This window comes from Condylura cristata, unplaced genomic scaffold (assembly GCF_000260355.1).
Source record: "Condylura cristata isolate star-nosed mole 26May11 unplaced genomic scaffold, ConCri1.0 scaffold00008, whole genome shotgun sequence".
NCBI classification, from domain to species: Eukaryota; Metazoa; Chordata; class Mammalia; order Eulipotyphla; family Talpidae; genus Condylura; species Condylura cristata.
The window spans coordinates 31,894,801-31,914,712 of NW_004567109.1; the positions used below are offsets into that span (position 1 = coordinate 31,894,801).

General features: G+C 41.9%; 1 protein-coding gene across 1 annotated transcript in view; it reads left to right on the forward strand.

The window, feature by feature from the left end:
- Positions 1 to 19,912, forward strand: part of C8A (complement component 8, alpha polypeptide) — a 53,174-nt gene that overhangs the window by 23,875 nt on the left and 9,387 nt on the right. Inside the window, exons 7-8 of the mRNA XM_004679045.2 lie at positions 895 to 1,135; positions 19,720 to 19,844. Of these exons, the coding sequence (XP_004679102.1) occupies positions 895 to 1,135; positions 19,720 to 19,844 (366 nt within the window). The remainder of the gene's footprint in view (positions 1 to 894; positions 1,136 to 19,719; positions 19,845 to 19,912) is intronic.

Sequence of the window (19,912 nt, forward strand, 5' to 3'; positions counted from 1 at the left end):
TAGGATCTTGCTTTCCTTTATTAATTAGCAGGACAAGAGTACCACTAGAATGTAAGCTCCATAAAGGCAGGGGCTTATCTCATTTAAGAGTATATCCTCTGCACTTAGCCTACTGCATCAGGTTACAGGAATTTATAGATATATTCTCAATAAATTAAATATATATGTAATACTGTAACTTTGCTAGGTCATCAAAAACACTCATAAGCATAATTTTTCATGACTACCTATTGCTTGTATAGAAGATTGCATAATGCAGCACTTTAATTAAAGCAGGGAGAAACATGAACATGAGAAAGGACTAGAGGAGAACAGAGGTGGGAGAGAGTAAAGAGGCCATTGTGATAAGTACTCAGGTGAAAGTAGTGCACGTAACCAGCACTGGGGCAATAGTAACACAGATGAAAGCAGAAGAAAAGAAGCTAGGCATATACTGGTGTCTAATATAAAATAGCACTCTATTGGGCCTTCCTGGTGGCTGGCACAAGGGGTTAAGTCAGCACTATGAAGCTATTGGCAGCCACTGCAGCATGAGTTCGATCCTCTGCCAGGGAGGTGACACACATGGCACAGCAGACCTCTCCTGTCTCACCTGCTGCTCCCCTCAGCAGTATATTTCAATCAATCTACCTCTGTTCCCTACTGTGTCTGGTGAATCCTCTTACCACCTGAACCTCTAGTCTATACTCCAGTTCTAGTATGCATAACTAAATAAATCTTTTAAAAAATAGCATTATCAAATATATTTATGCCCATATATTTATATGTAAATATGTATGTGTACATACGCACATTTGCCAGTTACTATATGTTGATCTTTTGCATTATCTCAATGAAATGTAAGCTTCTTTGTTTTTTTCCCCATCATTCAATGGGAGGTTTTTGTTTTGGCAGAAATATCAATTCATGAGAATTTTCACAAAGGTGCAGACTGCTAGTTTTAAGATGAGGAGAGACAATATCATGCTGGATGAAGGAATGCTGCAGGCATTGATGGAGCTTCCAGACCAGTACAATTACGGCATGTATGCCAACTTCATCAATGACTACGGTACCCACTACATAACTTCTGGATCTATGGGTGGCACTTATGAATTTATCTTGGTACTTAACAAAGAAGAAATGGCTTCATCTGGTAAGTAGAATGGAAGCTTTATTCACACAGTAGTTTGGTTCTCTGACTACTGACTATGAGCCTTCCATGATCTAATTTCATCTTCATAGCAACCTTTCAGTAGCATTACTATTTCCAGGGAACTAAAATCCAGAAAGGTGAAATGTCTTTCTTTACCACCAACAGCACTCAACTCAGGTGTGTCTGAGTTTTCCATTATACTACAGTTATCTCTTCAATAAAAAAGAAACTTTGGAATTTTACCTATAATGTTAAAATTGATTTTAAATGCAGATTCTTGACTAGTGGAACTGCCCTGCAATTGATTAATCAGAGTCCTGGGGTCATCCCAGATTCCTCCTCCCATTCATCCTTGTCCAACTTGAGGTCCTAACCTGGCCTCTTCGGTTCTCGCCCAGTATTGGTCTTCCAGCAGCGCTGACCCTACAGCCACAGAGGGCTCTGCTCTTTCACTTTCTACTACATTGGCTAAGTGGTACCATGGGGAAGGCTCACCCCTTCCAGTTCATTCCTGACAACCCAGTCACCACCAGAAGGGCCTTGCTACCACAGATCTGATGACTTCACTTCCTTGCCTAATTTCCTAAATGGCTAAGCGCAAGAATCTATTTTCTTTTTTTTTTTTGCATGACTTCAATTGCCAGTTTCAGGTCATTTCTCCCAACTGTACCAGGCCAGGTTGTCTATTTCCTTACTTCAACATACTCATATAAATTCCTCACTGTGTAGTCTTTCAAACATAAAAATCTAAATGTTCATATTTTTCTCTTCATCTAGACAGCAAGATCTTTGAAAGTGTCAAGTTTGACACTTATATTTAGCACTCAACACAGGCGTTAGAGCCTAATAAGTGTGCAGAAAAAGACACAGAGTTTGAAAGGGAGCACCGATTAGATTTCTGGCTGGGCTCATATATTATTCACCCATCTATCCTTGCATTCATTCCTTTATAATTCAAATATCTAATGTCAATATGTTCTAGGGATACAGTAATCAATAACCTAAATATGGTTCCTACCCTCCTATAGCAACTATACTTTTCAAACTTCAGGTTACAACCCAAGAGTGAATCCTGATGATTAATGTATGGGTTACATGCAAAGTTTTGTGCAGCAAAGGACAGGACAGAAAATATCACAATGGATTGTAGGCACAGAAGGCACTGTAGGCAGTAGAGAGAAATAACTGCTTCAGGAAACATTTTCCATCAAATAAAGATATGCATATATACATAGTTAGTCATGCTATAAATAGTTTAGCATGCATCAATATTGAAAAAGAGTGTGGAAACTGTAGTAAGTGGGTCATTTAAGGAGAAAGGAAAAAGCACTGACATTTGTTGAATACCTACTAAGTTCCATAACTACCTATATCCTCATTTCATTTTCTTGACCACCAACTTAGAGGTTGGTGCTATGCCAGTTTGAACCCCACGGTTCCTCAGGGAGGTTAATTACCTTTCCCAATGCCACAAAAGCTCAGAACCCTGGACCTCGGTCTTTTTGCCACGTGATCACGTAGAGCCTTTCATTCGGGTTTTGGCGCTGGATTACTAATTAATTGCCTGGAGTATCTCATGGTCCCTTCTCTTTAAAAATCTGTGAGGCAGAAATGGGTTTCCAATGTGGTTAATATTCAAAAGGAGCCCACCACCAAATTGTCCCAGGGATAATTACCTCAGCTCTGTTTATAGAAAACCATATGTCGATAATAGCACAATTTGCTATTTGTGAAGAGCTGATTTTCTATAAATCTGGAAAGTTAGTGTTGCTTTTCTATAAATATGGAAATGTGCTAATCATCACCTCATCTGCTGGAGACCGCTAATAAATCAGAATGTCATTTACATATTAACCTACAAAGAACAAAAACATCTACCTTCTTTCCCTTTGACAGATCATGCGCATCCTCTTTCCATGTTTGATGTTTGCCTAGTTTCCTTTGTCTCATCCCATTCTCTCTTTTTTTAAAGGTTTATTTATTTATGCATACAGAACTAGGGTACAGGCCAGAAGTACAGGGGTGGTGAGGGAACAGAAATAGGCCAACTGACGAAGTACACTGTTGGGGGAAGCACCAGGCAGATCATGAGAGGTCTGCTGTGCAGGGGAAGCACCAGGCAGATCATGAGAGGTCTGCTGTGCAACGTGGGTCACCTTTGGGGTGGAGATCGAACTCTCACTGAAGCAGCTGTGGCTAGCTTGTAGTGCTGTGCCCTAACCCATTGCTCCACCAGGGAGAGCCCCCATTCTCTCTTTCTCAGACAGGCCTTGCCTGGTAACATAGTCAGTTCCCTCTTTGTTACAGCAGTCTATTTAGGGGCCTTCCCTGGTGACACAAAGGGTTAAAACACAGCCCTATGAAGCTACCGGCAGCCACTGCACCATGAGTTTGATCCCAGGCCAAGGAGGTGACCCACATGGCCCAGCAGACCTCTCCTATCTTGCCTGCTGCTCCCCTCAGCAGCATATTTCAGTCAATCCACCTATTCTGCTCTTTACTGTGTCTGGTTAATCCTCTCATTCTCCCCCCCCCCACCTCTGGCCTGTACCCCAGTTCTTATATGCATAAATAAATCAATCTTTAAAAAAGAAATGACAATTTACTTAGTAGTTACTATGTTATTGTGCTTATTTGCTTATTGTCAGTTCCATCTTTCTAGAAAACACATTCTGTGAGATCAAGGATTATTTGTTCTGTTCACTGCCGCATATTAATTTTATAGGACAGTGTCTCGCTAATTTTGGTTCAGTGAGTGAATGAAGTGATCATTCATTCAAATATGTATTTGCAAATATGTTAAGATTTATACAGAAAGTGAGCATGTTGTAGAAATAGAGAATACCTGAGTAACTGAGGGGGGAGAGGAGACATTTTTTCTGAGGATAATCTCTTTGACAAGGTAAAATCTAGACTAAGATGCAGTTCCAAAGACAACTGGAAGGTTGTTGGGCAGATTGACAGCTGGTGTACTGGGAGTTTAAAGCAGGCACGTGTGGCTGAAGCCTTGTGGAGAGGGGAGAATAGCAGGAACAGGGGTTGGAAGAAATCTAGAGTGGTGCCAGAGGGTCTTGCCCAATTAGTAAGAGGTATGGTGCCTGTCTGCAGGAAAATGGGAAGTCATGGCAGGGTTATCAGTGGGGCTTGGTCTATCCTGAATCAGCAGTGCACGCAGAGCACAGATCAGAGGGGGTGGAGTGTGTTCAGGGAGAAGCGTTGGAAGGAATAAAGATGGAGATGATAGAATATGATGGGCTTGATATATATATAATCTTTTAAAGCTTAAAAGATTAATTTTACTTATGTATGCATGCAAGAGCTGGGATATTGGAAAGAGGTGTATGGGGGTAAGAGATTCACCAGAGACAGATTGGGGGGCAGAACAGGCAGATCTACTGAAATACACTGTTGAGGAGAGCATTGGGCAAGTGGGTGAGACAGGAGAGGTCTGCTGGCCACCTCCACAGCCAGGGATCAAACTCTTGCTGCAGAGAGCTTCACAGTGCTGAGACTTAACTCATTGTGCTACCAAGGAGGCCCTATTTGCTATATATTTGAAAGACAAATTTATATATAGATAATTTGCAGGTGGACTAGGTGTAGATTTAAGGTATAAATGACTCCTTCCTCTAAATTTTATTTCCCTCCTGTACCACACACACACAGGGCTGATGCATGAGGACATGATGTGTTAGCCTGGTGGCTGCCAGATTCCTGGTAGAGATGCACTTGAGGCATATGAAAATATGATAGGTAATCTGGGGCCAAAAGACAACTCTGGGGTCTATATGTTTTAAGTTCATACATTATTCTAGTTGTAATTACTTCTCTCTTCTAGACAACAGATGTTTTTATATAAGTACTGTGTTTTTTCTCCTGGGATATTTTTTGTATCTGGCACAAGGCTGGGCCTGGAGTGGGTGCACGAAAATTATTTGTTGAGCTGAAATGAACATATCCTACTTCTTAGACTACCAGTTCTCCACTACTCTCTTCTCCTACCTGCCCCTGATGCAGGGCCCAGCCCTAGAGAGCATCCTTAGCACATACTCCCTATTGGATCATCATCCTCCCTTCCTCCACACCATCCTCACTTCCTTCCTGTGAGCCCCATCTGGATCCATGACAATTTCCAAATATCTGAAAGAGTCTCAAGAGCAGTTGGCTCCTGCAGGCAATCATATGCCATCTCACCCAAACTCTGGACTGCCCATCCCCCCAAGTTCTTTCTCTGTCAGAGACACAACCAGCCTCCCATAAAACCAACACAGAAATGGCAAACAATTAACGCTAGTATATGCCACACATTCTTACTAAATGCTCTCACATTCATCTTCTCACTTAGCTTTTAAATCTCCCCCCCAGCTTTGTTGAGGTATAAAAGATTGAATATTCATAAATGAAATTGTAAGATATTTAAAGTGTACACCATGATAATTTTACATGCATAAACATTGAGAATGGATTCCCTCATACAACACACTCATCACTTCCATACAACACACCCATCACTTCCTATCTACACATTTGCCTTTTTCTTTTGTGACTACACTTAAGTTCTCTTCTCTGAGAAAATCCCAATTATCCAATACAACATTATCAGCTATAGTCACCATTTTAGATTCTCAGATTATATTCATCTATAACTAAAAGTTTGTACCCTCTTGCCAATCTCTATTTCTCCTACAACTTAAGTGGGAGATTGCCCCAGGCAATCACTTTTCTACTGTTTCTAAGTTGACTTTCTTAATTTTTAGATTGACCAAGTAAGAGAAATCATGTAGTATTTGTTTTTTCCTGTCTGACTTATTTAACTTAGTGTAATGCCCTGAAGGTACAGCCATGTTGTTAAAAGTTAGGATTTCCTCGTTTTTTAAGATCAAGTAGTATTCCACTGTATATACACATCACGTTTTCTTTATCCATCCCTCTGTTGATGAACAATTAGGTTGTTTCCATACCTCACTTATTGTGAATAATGCTGCTATGAACATGAGATGACAGATCTTTGAGATAATTATTTCATCTTCTTTAGATAAAAACTCAGAAGTGTGGATTGCTGGATCTTGTGAATTCTATTTTTAATTTCTTAAGGTACCATTTAGCATTCCCACCTACAGTGCATGAAATTTCCTTCTCTCCACACTCCTATCAGTATTTGTTGTCGCCTATTTTTTGATAACAGGTGTGAGATGATTTCACAGTTGGTCTTGATCTGCATTTCTCTGATATTTAGTGATGTTGAGCACCTTTCACACATCTTTTGGCCATTTGGCTCTCTTCTCACTTAATTTCCCACTGATTCTATGAAAGAGGAGAGGTTTCCCCAGTTTTATAGAGAATAGGAACCAAGGCTGACAAACCCTATCCCTAGTAAGTGAAGAATACATAAGATAACCTGAGATAAGTCCAGTCTTCTCTCCTTTTCCATCCCATCTGCTTTTGTCAAGACCCACACAGCCGGAAACTATTTTGACTTCCTTTCTTCCTCCCCGCATATCCCATTGCCACCACCTAACTGTCCACAATCTGTTCCTTCCTCTCCATTACCATGACTACTGGTCACCACACTGGGCCACTTGCTCTCTGCAGTTTCCCTGTAGTCATGCAGACATGCAGAATGAAAAAAAAATATATCAGCATCAGGTGAATATTTCATAAATGCCTCTGAAACAAAGATGTTAGTATTGTGCTCTGGACACTTTTTTTAACTCACGTAGTCAAGTCTTGACTCATCTGTTTTAGCTTCTGTGCTCTTAGTTCTTCCAAATACAACATGAAATAGAATTTTCCTATCAGTTAAGGAAGCCTAGTAAGCCTGACGGTGTGCCTTGATCAGGGATGCAATATTGGAAACCATGGTAGAGTAAGCTAACAATCATTAAGTCTGCAAAGGTTCACAATTCTATAATTTGGGGCCATATATAAAGAGCTTTACGAAGATGGCAGAAGACACTTCTATTAATGTTTTTCTTGTGAAGGAAATCAGGAGCATTCCACACCACATTAAGAGCCAGCAGGTAGTGTGGTAAAAAGAATATTTACTGTGATACTGTGCTTTTCATGTAAGGTTTTCCCACTTAAAATCTAATGCTTCTCATTGCTGAACCTCAGTTTTCCCTTAACTAGTGTTTGGGTAGTAAACTAATTCAAAAAGTTAGTGTGAGAATTAACATAGATTATATGTTAAAAAGCAGTGTGATAAGTAAAATACTGTTCAAATAGGAGTGACTACAGTTTTAGGTGGAGCCAGTAGGTCGTAGAATGAAAAAAACATGCTGGGGATGTGGCAGCAAGGAACCCAAAAAGTTTGCAGTAAGAAACATCTGTGTGGGCAGCCTGGCCACTGTTCAGCAGTCACTTGGTATTGAACAGGGCACTTACTTTCTCTGAGTCTCAACTCAAAGACTCAAAGAGGAATGATAACAGGGCTTGCTTTGGGGTGAGTAAATCCAAATACACATGGCATGATATGTGTCTCTCAGGTATTTCTCCCCCTTTAATGCCAAATATTTCTACAGGGCAGCAGCAGCCAAAAGCATGGTTTCTGCACTTCCTGCCAAGGTCCTGGGTAGCTCACTTTCCCCATGTGATAAGCTGGAGATATTCGTGTCATTAACCTCCTAGGGTGCTGGTGAGGCATAAGTCAACTGATCACAGAAAATACTCAGTGCAGTTCTCATTCTCTGACAAGCCCTCACTAAGTGTCAGGTGTTGTAAAAATTGGGACCCAGATTGTCTGGATTCTAATCTCATCTTCACTATCACTAGGTCACTACTGAAACCCTATAGCAAATGATTTGACTTTCTGAGATTCTGCTTCCTATTCATTCAAATAAACCCAAACAGTAAATACTTCTTAGGACTATTGTGCATATGAAAAGAACCATCTGTGAGCACGGGGCCTGGTGCCTGACATACAGAGTTTAAAAATGCCACCAATTATTGATGTGCGATATTGTTGTTACAAGTTTATTAGTCCCACATTTCTTGTTAACTTTGTCATACTAATTGTCCTCTCGCTTGGAAATAGGAATCATAGAAAGGTCTATCTCATAGGGCTTTGCAACTGGTCGGCTTGGAAACGTCCCAACAGAAGGGAAATCATTATTATTATGCCCAACCTGTCGTGGCTGATGGTTTTGCTGTGGATTTGGAGCCTCAGCAATCATGCCTCTTCCCCTATCTGCCCATTTTTTGATCAATGTCATTCATTTCTGTCTCCAAAGCTTCATCCAGTTTTAGGGGGATTGGTCCCCCCATTAATCAAGGTCACTTTGAATTCTCATCACCATCTTTCAAAGTGTTAACAACTCTGCTCAAATCAGTGCCTGTGTTCCATCAGTCCTTCCTTGATTGATGCCAGATAACAGTGACCCTGTGAAAGACCCTTCCAGCAAGAATGCAATATATCCACCCCATCACTGATCATTACTTTCCAGCTATAGTCCTTGGACCAGCTGGTCTACCACCTAACATACTGCATAGAAAAAGCCAGAGGGACAGACATTCTCATGAAAGTAGATTTCTGTTATAGACGTACAGCCTCTTCTCCCCTGTTCTTTTCTTTTCTTTATTCACTCATTTCTTTAGCTTTACATTCAACAAATATTGACTAAGCATGCATGACATGGTAAACATTGTCTAGATACCAGTAAGATTTCTCTCACTGAGTATTCATAGAAAATAAGTTTCTCTTTGTCCTAATCAGCTGATTATGGTCTGAGATGATTTATTCTGTGAATGGCTAAATAGGGTACCACCCAAAGTGAATTAATTTATCTTTTTAGCCAGAGTACATAGAGTCAAATGAAATATTTGCTTTTAATAAACTATATCAACACATAGTAATTCCTAACACTAGTAAAGCATAATACCTTGTATTGAGCATTCAAGGTGATCTTCATAATAGCCTTACAAGAAGTTGTATTATAATTTCCTCCAATTACATATAAAGAGAAGTATGAGGTCCCAAGAGCCTAAGTAAATGGCTTGATGTGATCTAGTTAGTATTGAATCAAGGTCTTCTGCTTTCGAGTTCATGCCCAAGTATGTCTCACACACCCCACACATTCTGCCATTCACTCTGAAATACACCACAGACTCTAGCTACAGAAGGAAGCAGCCAAGATTTGCTTTGTGTAGATACTCCCTTAAGTAGTCTAAATGCACTATCTCATCTAATCCTCAGGAAAGGCCTAAGGAGAATATTATAATCCTCAATTTACAAAGGGAAAACTGCAGTTCATTAATGTTTAGTGACATGCCTATGGTCACACTCCTATTCGTTGGTGAAGCCAGGGGAAAGCCTGTGATCATAACCAACATGCTATAATATCTCAGAGATATCTGACATAAGATTTCTCAAACTGCAGTCCACAGGCTGTTAGTAGATTGTAAAAGAAATTTAGTGGGTCATGATCAGTATTTAACAAAATGAAACAGAGTACAAAATGATGAAAAATATCAGAGTATCCCATAAAGGATGGCTAAGAATTGGAACTTAATTTTGGTCAGGTATTTATGAGTTGGAGCATAATAAACATGTATTGACTACTTTTGGGGGACTCAAAAAATTAAAACTACTGTCTTAACCCATTGTGTTCTACTAACTATAGACCAGTGTATTTAATCACTTTAAATAAAGGGAAAATCATCAATAGCCACAAAGAAGGCATTAAGAAGCAAATTAGTTGGGGTTCTCCTGAAAAGTAATCGGATATATACACGTGAAGAGATTTCTTATAAGTAATTGACTCACAATGATGGAGGCCGCCACATCCAAGTAATCAGCATGCTGGAGACCCAGGAGAATTGATGGTTTAAGTTCCTGTCTGAGTGCAAAGACCTGAGAATAACAAGAGTCTATGATGTTAGTTTCAAACTGAAAGCCAGCAGGCTAGACAATCACGAATAACTGATATTTCAGAAAAGAGTCTATGTTCCAGGTTAAGTCAGGTAGAAAGAAGTCACTCTACTATCGAGAAGGTTCACATTTCAGTCTATTCAGGACCACTACTGATTGGATGAGACCTACCACCATTATGGAAGACAATCTGCTTCACTCAGCTTACCATTTTAAATGCTGATCTCTCCCCAAACACCCTCCTCACCCAAAAACATCCTCACAGAAACATCCAGTTTAGCACTATGAAACAGATGTGGGCTCACTCACAAAGTTCTGTGATCAATAAATGATGTCTCTTATAGGCAGTTGGTGTAGGGGAATGAGGGCCTCTGGACTGTGTAGAATGAGATGAAGGTGGCCCAGATGATTAAACTGTGTATGGAGAGTAATTGGAATGGGATAGATGTATAATCTAAATCCCTCAGATTTCTCATACCTTCCATTACCTTTATATATAATTGCTGTTCTTTGCTTACAATTCCCTTTCAGGAAGGTTCTGAGTATTTTCTCTTATTACCCAAAGAGGCAGGTAATAGTCTCCAGGAAAAATCCTACTCATAATCCAATCTCCATGCATGCATCTATCCATTATTTCCAGGGACACAAAGATGAAACCCTGCTCCGAAGAAACATGCTGATTGCTGGGGGCTAAGAATAATACAATGTGATAAATGGAAATAGAAGAGAATACAGGAGAAGCACACTGTTTCTGGTTCTACCATTTTCCTGACTCTAAAGATGGTCAAACTTGAACTTCCAATATTAGTGAGAATATGAGCTTTGCTGGTGAAGGGGGCTGGGGCTTCCTAGGCAAAGGGAGTTCAGTGAGAGCAGTTTTAGTAGCCATTGGAGGAGTAATTGGAGGAGAGAGCAGTCTGTTTGGCGTTCTTGTCCCTGAGACCTGCGCATGAGTGGGAACAATCACATGACTGAGTTATTGCAGAAAGATGATTTCAGTAACCTGGAAATGAAGGCAGCATTGGCCCTCAGGTTGCCACAAAGAGGAACACAAGATGCAGAATGAGAAGTTGCTAGGCCATGCAAAGGTGAGCACTGGGAGGAGGGTACTGCCACTGGGCGAGATGGCCAGCATCAGAGTGTGCATGCTCTGTTTGAGCCAGCCCTCAGCCCACCTCTCTCTGTTGGGATCTCTGAGCCACTTGCTGATCCCTTCACTTCTTCCTAGTCACTTTGTCCTTGGAGATTCACAGGAAGGAATGTGCTGTACCTTCTATTTGGAAACCTGCTCACCTTCTCTTAGCTTATCCTCTTCACCTAACATTCATCCTTGATGGCTGCTTAGAGACCTCTCTGTCAGGCAGTTTCTGTCACCCTGTTGTGTGCTGCAAGCTTATCTTGGGAGCTTCTGTGTTCCCTGGATTTAGCTCCATGTATCACATGATTGTAGCTGTCTGTTTCCAGCTTGCACCCAGCTAATGGCGAGACCCTGGAGTCTGCCCACAGGCTAAGACTAACTCATGGTCAAGGCTCAGGGTCTTTTTAGCAGTGACAGCTCAGAATCTAAGCCTGTATATGCTGGGCATACTCAGGAGCTTTCCTTTTACTCTGCAGAATTGAGGTGAATTCCCTCCGGGTCTGGCCTGTGCTAGACAGTTGAGAGGATGAGGAGGTCAAGTGGTCAAGAACCTAACTGTGGAGGATCCTATCATCATGGCCAGGCAGTCTGGGCTGGCCTAGAGCTCCTTTGCTGTGCCTGCTTGTTCACGGTCACCCTGAACAGCCAGGCATGAGATTCTAACAAGCTCCAGGCTTAATCCCCAGTTACCATGACAACCAGGCGTCATGGTGATGGATGGATGGTATTGATTGACTGACAGGCTCTTGGTGTCTTGGCTCTGTCCCTACCCCCTTAAGTCATTTGCATACACATGGAACTGAGAGATGCTCAGCACCATCCTCCTGATTTGGTCTTGATGCGGAATTTTTTTCCTTTATTATTGAAAATAGCCTCAGCCTAAAAGGAGAAATAGGAGCGATGATCTCAAAATCACTCCCAGAGCCACCCTCTCTCCCATTGGTGATACAATGGGCTTGGACAAGAGTTGCTATGGACACATCCTCTAGCTCAGTCTCAGTTCTACTTTTATTATTAATTTTAGGCAAGTGACTTAAACTAGCTAAACCTCAATTTATTCATCTCTAAAATGGGAAAATTTAGAGTTGTGGAGTATTGTATGAATATCAAATGAGATAACAGATGAAAAATCTTTACTTAGCACATAACAGACACTTATCAAATGTGGGGGTTCCTTTAATTTACATTATTCAAACTTAATTTATTGGCTTTACTGCAGAGACATTAAGAAAACTTATTTTCAGAAGCTCACTGGTCTCCCTTATATTCTAAATTTACAGATTCAGAATGAGGGACCAAGAACTCAGTCTATAAATACTGCAGCATTTCTGGTGAAAACAATAAAAGCAATATGTGGCCATTATTGTTATTCTGAGCCAGGCCCTTTCCCAAGCACTTTTTCATGGTGTCAGTCAACTCAGTGAACCCTTACAGCTACAGACACTTCAGAATCGTCTTTCAGATGATCCTGAGAGGTTACCCAGATAGCAAGTAGTGGGGGTGAATTCCCCCACTCAGGATAACTCTACTGCAGAGCCCAGATCATAGTAATCCTACCTCATGGCATGATCAGAGTCATCTAGAAAAGCCAAAGACCCTGAAGAGAGCCCTTATTCACAGGAGAAGATCTGACATTGCACTCCCAACATTGCCTGGTGGAGACAGAGCTCCTTGCTCTGAACTGCTTTGCAGGATGACAATCTCATGGTGTGAGCGTTGGGTAAGACCACTGCTACTCACGTCACACAGTGACCATCTCCCTGGTGTGAACTCACCAGAGAAACACTGGCGTGATGAGACAGAGCATGACCGAGTTTGGGTACAGCACACCTTGATTCTTGACCATGCTAGTCACAAACTCAGAGCCAGTTTCCTAACAATAGTTAAGCTCTGTTCAACACTTAACTGTGCCAGACCCATTTTTATGGGCTTGGCAGAAACTGCTATCATCCCAGTTACAAATGGGAAAAATGAGACACATAGAGTCAATTTACTGAAAGCCACTCTACTAGTGAATGACAGAACTCTGACTCCAGAATTTACCCGTAACCACCAGTTATTGCCACCAGTTGTTGCCTTTGCTAACTCCAGTATGCCTATAAAATTGAAAAATCCTCCTGTTCCCATGAGATTGTTGAGAGCTTCCAGAGACATAATGCTGATAAAAGTGCTTTATAAAATGCTAGCTCTTAGTCAAAGATGGAGCTGATCATAACTAAAAGGAGACCTGTGACTTCCTAAACATTTTAGAGGTATTTTCTAGATAGGCTGAACTTAGCCCATCCCCAAGCAATCCATGTGTCTGTCCCCAGCAGAACCTCAATCCCCAAGAGATGACTTTATGAGTTTGCATTATAATTTGAAGAGCAACTCCCCAAATTCACAATTCCTAAGGCATACCAACTACTGGGCTGCAGGGATAACACAGAGGACATACAAAGGTATTGTGGGTTCACAGATACAGGGACCCTGGGCGTAAGGGAAGGATTTCCAGAATTGAGTGGAAGAAACCTAATGAAAGAGGTGAGGGGACCATCTACTCAGAGCAAACACGAAGGCCCAGAGGTACCTGGCTGGGCAAAGCCTGAGGTTAAGTGGGTAAACAGAAGCGTAGTGGGGGAGGTAAGCTAGCCAGGACCTCTCTAAGAACCCAGCCACAGTCTTCATATTAATTCTTCCTAATGTAGTAACATGGAATAAAATCACACAATTGTTTTTTCAATCTGAGGCAGCTTTGAGGGCAACCAATGTAGCAAAGCAGCATAGAAGATAGACCACAGCAACCTCAACAGTGCTTGTTTGTTGCAAAGAGGTAAATAATGCATTACACCTGCTGTTTTCTACCTGCTGCTTCTATTCGGAGGAATGACAGAAACTTTTGCTGCTTCTTGCACCTCAGAAGTCAAGCTGCCTGGTTCTGCCTCAGAGCCACACTGATGCAGCAACTCCACAGAGGCGTGAGGACTGCTCTCATGCCTGCACCATGGCCAGAACCCGGTAGAAAGCGTCAGGAGTCAGGATGGCCAGAGATACATCCTCTGGGAGACTAGCCTGGCAGGTGGGCTCAGTAACAAGCTCCTTTGGGGATCAGTCTAAATGGGAAGGGGCCCAGGGGCTCCTCGTACCACCTGAACTGATTCACAATTCCCCCTTTTCCACTCTTGAATTAAGGTGATGTTGGCCTTTCTGCTGGGGACAAGGGCTCCCCATGGTCCCCCTCCGCGTTCTCACTTTGTCTAATCACTACTCATCCTGCAGACTTGACTCTGACTCCTTCCTCTGACACTGCTACTTTCTACCAAGACCCCTGTCACACACAATAAACCTCCAGGTCTGTCTCTCCACATTTGACCGTAAACTCACTGTGGGCATACACTCTTTATCTCCTGGATCTCTGGCACATAAATCAGAAATCACTAAGTCTGTGTTAAAGTTGTTGAAAATGAATTTTAAGTGTTAAGTGTGTACTTAAAGTTTCAGAATCTGTGTTAGAAGAGACAGGCCAATTGTCAATCCTTTCGACTGTGCCCCTCTTGAGAAAGTCTCTGCTTCGTACCTCCAGGAAAGGGAGCGCCCATCACCTTGTGAAAAACATTACTTCCCCTTGCCCTCTTGTCATGCAAACATCACTTTCTGTTGAGCCTAAACCCCCCTCCCGGTAGCTCCTGCCTTTTGGTCCCAGTCCTTGCCCTTCTGACCACACAAACAAGACTAATTCCTCTTCACAGCCACCTTCTGGACAGTTGACTCAGTTCTTCTGACCACTCTTAGAGAGTTCCTCCCTTGCTCAGATAATAATCCCACCCCTGGAACATTCCCAAGAGGATACAGCTTTGCATCTCTTCACCCTCATGCCTTTTTTTCTCTGGTCACTCCTTATTTATTTTACTGTGGTAGGAACCTTTAACATGAGATGTAACCTTTTAATTTTTTTCCCTTTTAATTTTTTTTTAAGATTTATTTATGCATACAGAACTAGGGTACAAGCCAGAGGTGCAGGGGTAGTGAGAGGCTTCACCAGAGACAGAGTGGGGAGCAGAACAGGCAGATCTACAAAGTACACTGCTGAGGGGAGCAGTGGGCGGGTCAGGAGAGGTCTGCCACGCCATGTGGTCACCTCCAGGGCAGGCGGGAATCGAACTCATGCGGAAGTGGCTTCAGCTTCTCATTGCAGTGCTTTAACCCGCTGCGCCACCAGGGAGGGCCCCCCCTTTTAATTTTTTAAGTGAATACTATTCAGTATTCTGAACTATAAAGACAATATAGAACTTATTTGTATAATTGAGATTTCATGCCCATTAATACGCAACCCCTGAGCTCCCTCTCTCCCCAACCTCTGGCAATTGCAATTCTACTATATGAATTTGACTAGTTTACATACCTCACACAAGTGGAATCATGCAGTATTTGTCCTTCTGTGACTGATTCTTCATCTTTATCTTCAAGGCTCAAACATGTTGTTGCATATAGCAGGATTTCCTTTTTTATTTTCCTTAAGGCTGAATAATGTCCAATGGGTGTCCTATTATATCCTTTTGAAAATGTGGATTCTCAAACTTTGCGCCGAGTTTTGGGTTCCTCCGATCTGTGCACAGAAACATGAGCTTATCCTCTCTTCTACAGTCTTTCCTTATGCTCTCCTGCTGACTTTCCTGTCCATTCCTTTCTGGGCTCATACACCTTGGGGAGGGTATTACAATTTCCCAAATGAGTCTCATTTTACCATGTTTAGTCTGGCTAGTCTTTCTGAAAGCAGCTGGCAGCCTGGCTTCTTATCTTGGCATTTCCTATCCTGGTATTTTGCAGCCATCCCAGGCTGGGTAGTTTCACCACAGTTCTAACCATTTGAAAGAGAACGCTGGAGACCTTGGCGTCATCTTCACAGGCTTTAACAGCGCAGGGAAAGCAGCAGGAAGTCGGCCGCTTGAACTCCTCCAGGGAAACACCGCCCTTTTATCCCCGCCTTCCTAGGCACAGGTGTGCACACTTGCGCACGCGCACACACCCCTGCTCCAGGTGGCCACCATCAGGCACTTGTGCCCCACATCCATGCGCCTTCTGCGTTAACACCATCAAGGTCACAGGTGAGAGCCACAGAGGCTAAGTGGCATAAGAAGCTTGATAACTCACTTACCCTACAACTGGGTAGATATGCGAGCCTGATTACTAAATCTGCATCGAAGGCACCCACTAAATGAGCAGAAGTGTGTTCTGCAGCGGGCCTCCACAGATGCTTTGTAGGCCATGGTACACAACATCTAGCCCCAGGTACACTGTGTAGGAATCATCTGGGATATATATACACACATACATGTGTATATATGTGTACATATATGTATGTGTATGCATATATACACCTACACACACATATTTAATTCAGATTGCCGTTAACTCAGTAATACAGAATCAGAATTGAGAGAAATGGGGTCCAGGAACCTGTGTTTTTCATGTACATGCCAGATGCTATCACTATGCAGCCAGGTTTGGGAACCATCAGCTTTAGACACTGAGTTCAAAATCCCAAAAACAAACTCCACTATGATTTGGTCCATAGCTGACATCTAAGACAACCAGAATGATGGGCTAGGGTGGAGTGGGTACAACCCTCTCCTTTCAGTGTGCCCACACCACACACTTATCTGGGCAAGTGTGACATCATTGCAGGGCTTGTTTAAGGTTCTACCCCTGTCTGCTTGTGTCTTTCTGGTTCTTTGTGTCTTGGTTTCCAAGATCAGTTACAAGTTCTGGATTTTGGCACTAGGGTTGACCTTCTTTGTCCCCACCCAGTTGATCAGTCTTGATTTCCAACAGGCTCTCTGTAGACAGCCTTGATTTGGCATCTCCCAAAGCTTCTAACAAGAGACTCCTCTTCTAGTCCCACTATATTGAAATAAGCAACTCTCAGAATACAAACAGTTTTCATTTAATAAATGGTCCCAAAGAAGCTACCTTCTCCAGAATTGGACCCTACTTTTTCAGATACGCATCGTATTCCTATTTTATTCTTATGTTGTCTATATTGCCAAATACTTGATGTCCTGGGGATGGTCCACAGTAGGTGCTTGATAAATTGTTCTCTGTGATAGCACAATGCTTTAACTGACTGGCCTCAGGTCATCAACCTTTACAGGCTACAGATAGCTCAAGTGAAATGCAGTAGTGTGGGCTTGGTGTCTGAGGATACCTTTAGTTTTCATGCTCCATGATCCTTTGTAAATCACAGACTTCCCTTGCTGGCTAGGATTCTATTTCCAGTACTCACAAAGCAGTTCTTTGCCTCAAGTCACACTGTTCAAATCAAACTGGAATTCTCTTCTGTTGGCACGTAGCAGGGTATGTCAGACCCTCCCTGAGCATAATCACTGCAAGGCACCCTCCACCCCCATTCATTAGCAGGTCCTGTCGCTTTATTCGACAAGCACCCCACCACTCACGTAAGTAATCACTCTGGCTTCTGCCCATGAATTCCTTTCATCCACTTTTGTTTATCACTGTTGAAGCATTTTTTAATCAAAACAATTAAATATGCTAAATCTTCTTCAATTAGTGATGCATTAAAAATGACAAGTGCTTGAACAGAAGTGTCAGAAGCAGCCTTGCTCATGGCTGAGCACAGTGCTTGGAGTATCCTGTCTGAGCTCAGGTCTCCTCCAGATACCTGCATGGTCACAGGGTGCCGGGCTGGGGACCTGGGAAGTGAGCAAGTCCAACATCTTCTCTCCTTAAGTGGGACACTGAACCCAGTGGTATCACTGGCCTTCTTTAAGCCCATCCTGGGTATCCGTGACTGGGATTTGCTGTGTTTTGTCTTACTTTCCTTTAACACAAGATTTGTCTATATGTACAGCGTACTCCATGATGACTTGATACACATCCACCACGTGAGATAATTATTACAGTCAACTAATTCACAGATCTTTTCTTCAGAGTTACCATTTATCTTTTTTGTGATGAGCACCAAAATTTACTCTCTATAAAATTCCATATTTAATACAATATCACTAACTAGTCATCAGAGTGTACATTATATCTCTATGCTTATCTATCTTACAAAATTGCTTCTTTGCTCCCTTTGACCAGCCTTAACCCATTTCCCTACTTCTCTTCTGCATACCTGATATTACAAGTGAATATGTAGATTTTTATGTGTGGCTGGCTTGCTGCACTTAGCATAATGTTTTTCAATTTTATCCATGCCATGGCAATTGACTGAATAACATTTACTCTCTCTATATAAGTATCTGCATCCACATCCACATGTACATATTTGCATGCATGTGTGTGTATCTTCTTTTCCTTATTGATCCATCCAAGGGACTGAGACTTGAATTCAGGATTCCTGACTTCTGAGATTCTTTCCTTCAGAAGCCTTTACCAAGGGACTCAAAACATTCATTTATGCACTCATTTTTTCCATTCATCAATCCTTTACTCTGAAAATAATATGGAATTCCATTTCTGGGATAATCACCGTACTGCTATACTGATAAGAGAGAGTAAATTAGAGACAAATCCTTGACCTCATAGAGTTTGCAATTTAATGAGGATGTAGGCAAGCAATTTTTGTTGCTCAATACTCCCTTGAAATTATTGAATCTAATCCATAGTGCAGTGGCCAAGAGGTATAAATTGTTTTCCTTTTTGATGATGCTGGAATCAGATAATGCTTGCTGGTAATTGTCCCTTAGAATTCAAAGTAATTATATTTTGAAAATACAGACTTCAGTTTACAACTTTCAGGAGTCCTTATCTACAGGTGAAGTTAACTCTGCAGCATGCTCACTATCTTGTTCCAGTCTTCATTCCTGCCTCATCTTGCTAGACAAAACAAGGGCTGAAACTTGTTTCAGACAAGGACTATAGGATTAAGAAAAAAATTACTTTATGGCTTTGAGAATTGTGTTCCTCATCATCCAAATGCACATTCCTCAGTGGGTCCTCAGCTGTAGGTGGACAAACAGCTGGTGTGGGTCAGACAGTCCTCATGATGTCAGAAAGCAGACTCCAAAGGGAAACCCTTTCATCTTCTAATACCACTCTGGCCTCTTTGAGGGGCAAAGAGTACCCCAAAGATAAGTACAGTTATTGGGGACAAACAGAACTCACTGGCAGCTCTGAAAAGAGAGAGAAGTGTTCATATCCAGAAGTGCTTCATGGAGTAAATGCCATTTGAATTGGAGTTATAGTGGACTTTGGAAACACAGTCCCAATGGAGAAAGGAAAAGCATCTACACCGAGGAACAGGAGGTGTGTGCCAAACTGCAGAGTGAAAATGGTGCTCAGCATGGCTCAGGCACTGTGCTAGGCACAATGGAATATGGAGATGGATAAGATGGAATCAATGTCTAAAGGACGTTCACTGGAGAGCATGTGGAGGAAAGACTACTGGCATTGATGAGCAAGTAGTATGTGCAATTCCTTCTCACTTCAAGAATTATGTGGGAACCATAAAGAAGAAAACACTGAAAATGACTTTAAAAAACTATGATGTTGATTGAGATCTCTTAGACTCCCAAGACTACTGTGAATACTATATTTTAGTATCTCATCATTTTCTTTTTCCCACTCTCCCCACTGTAGATATTACTGGTGAAGACATCAAGAGCTGTTTTGGAGGTCATGTGGGCCTTACCTTTGCCAAACATAATGTAGAAATTGGAGGAAAGTTATCAGGGAAAACCTGTGAATCGTTTGGAGATGGCAATGTTTATGGCAAGTATTTGGTAATGGGTCACCCTAAAAGAAAAGCCTGACTTCTATGCAGGGCACAGAA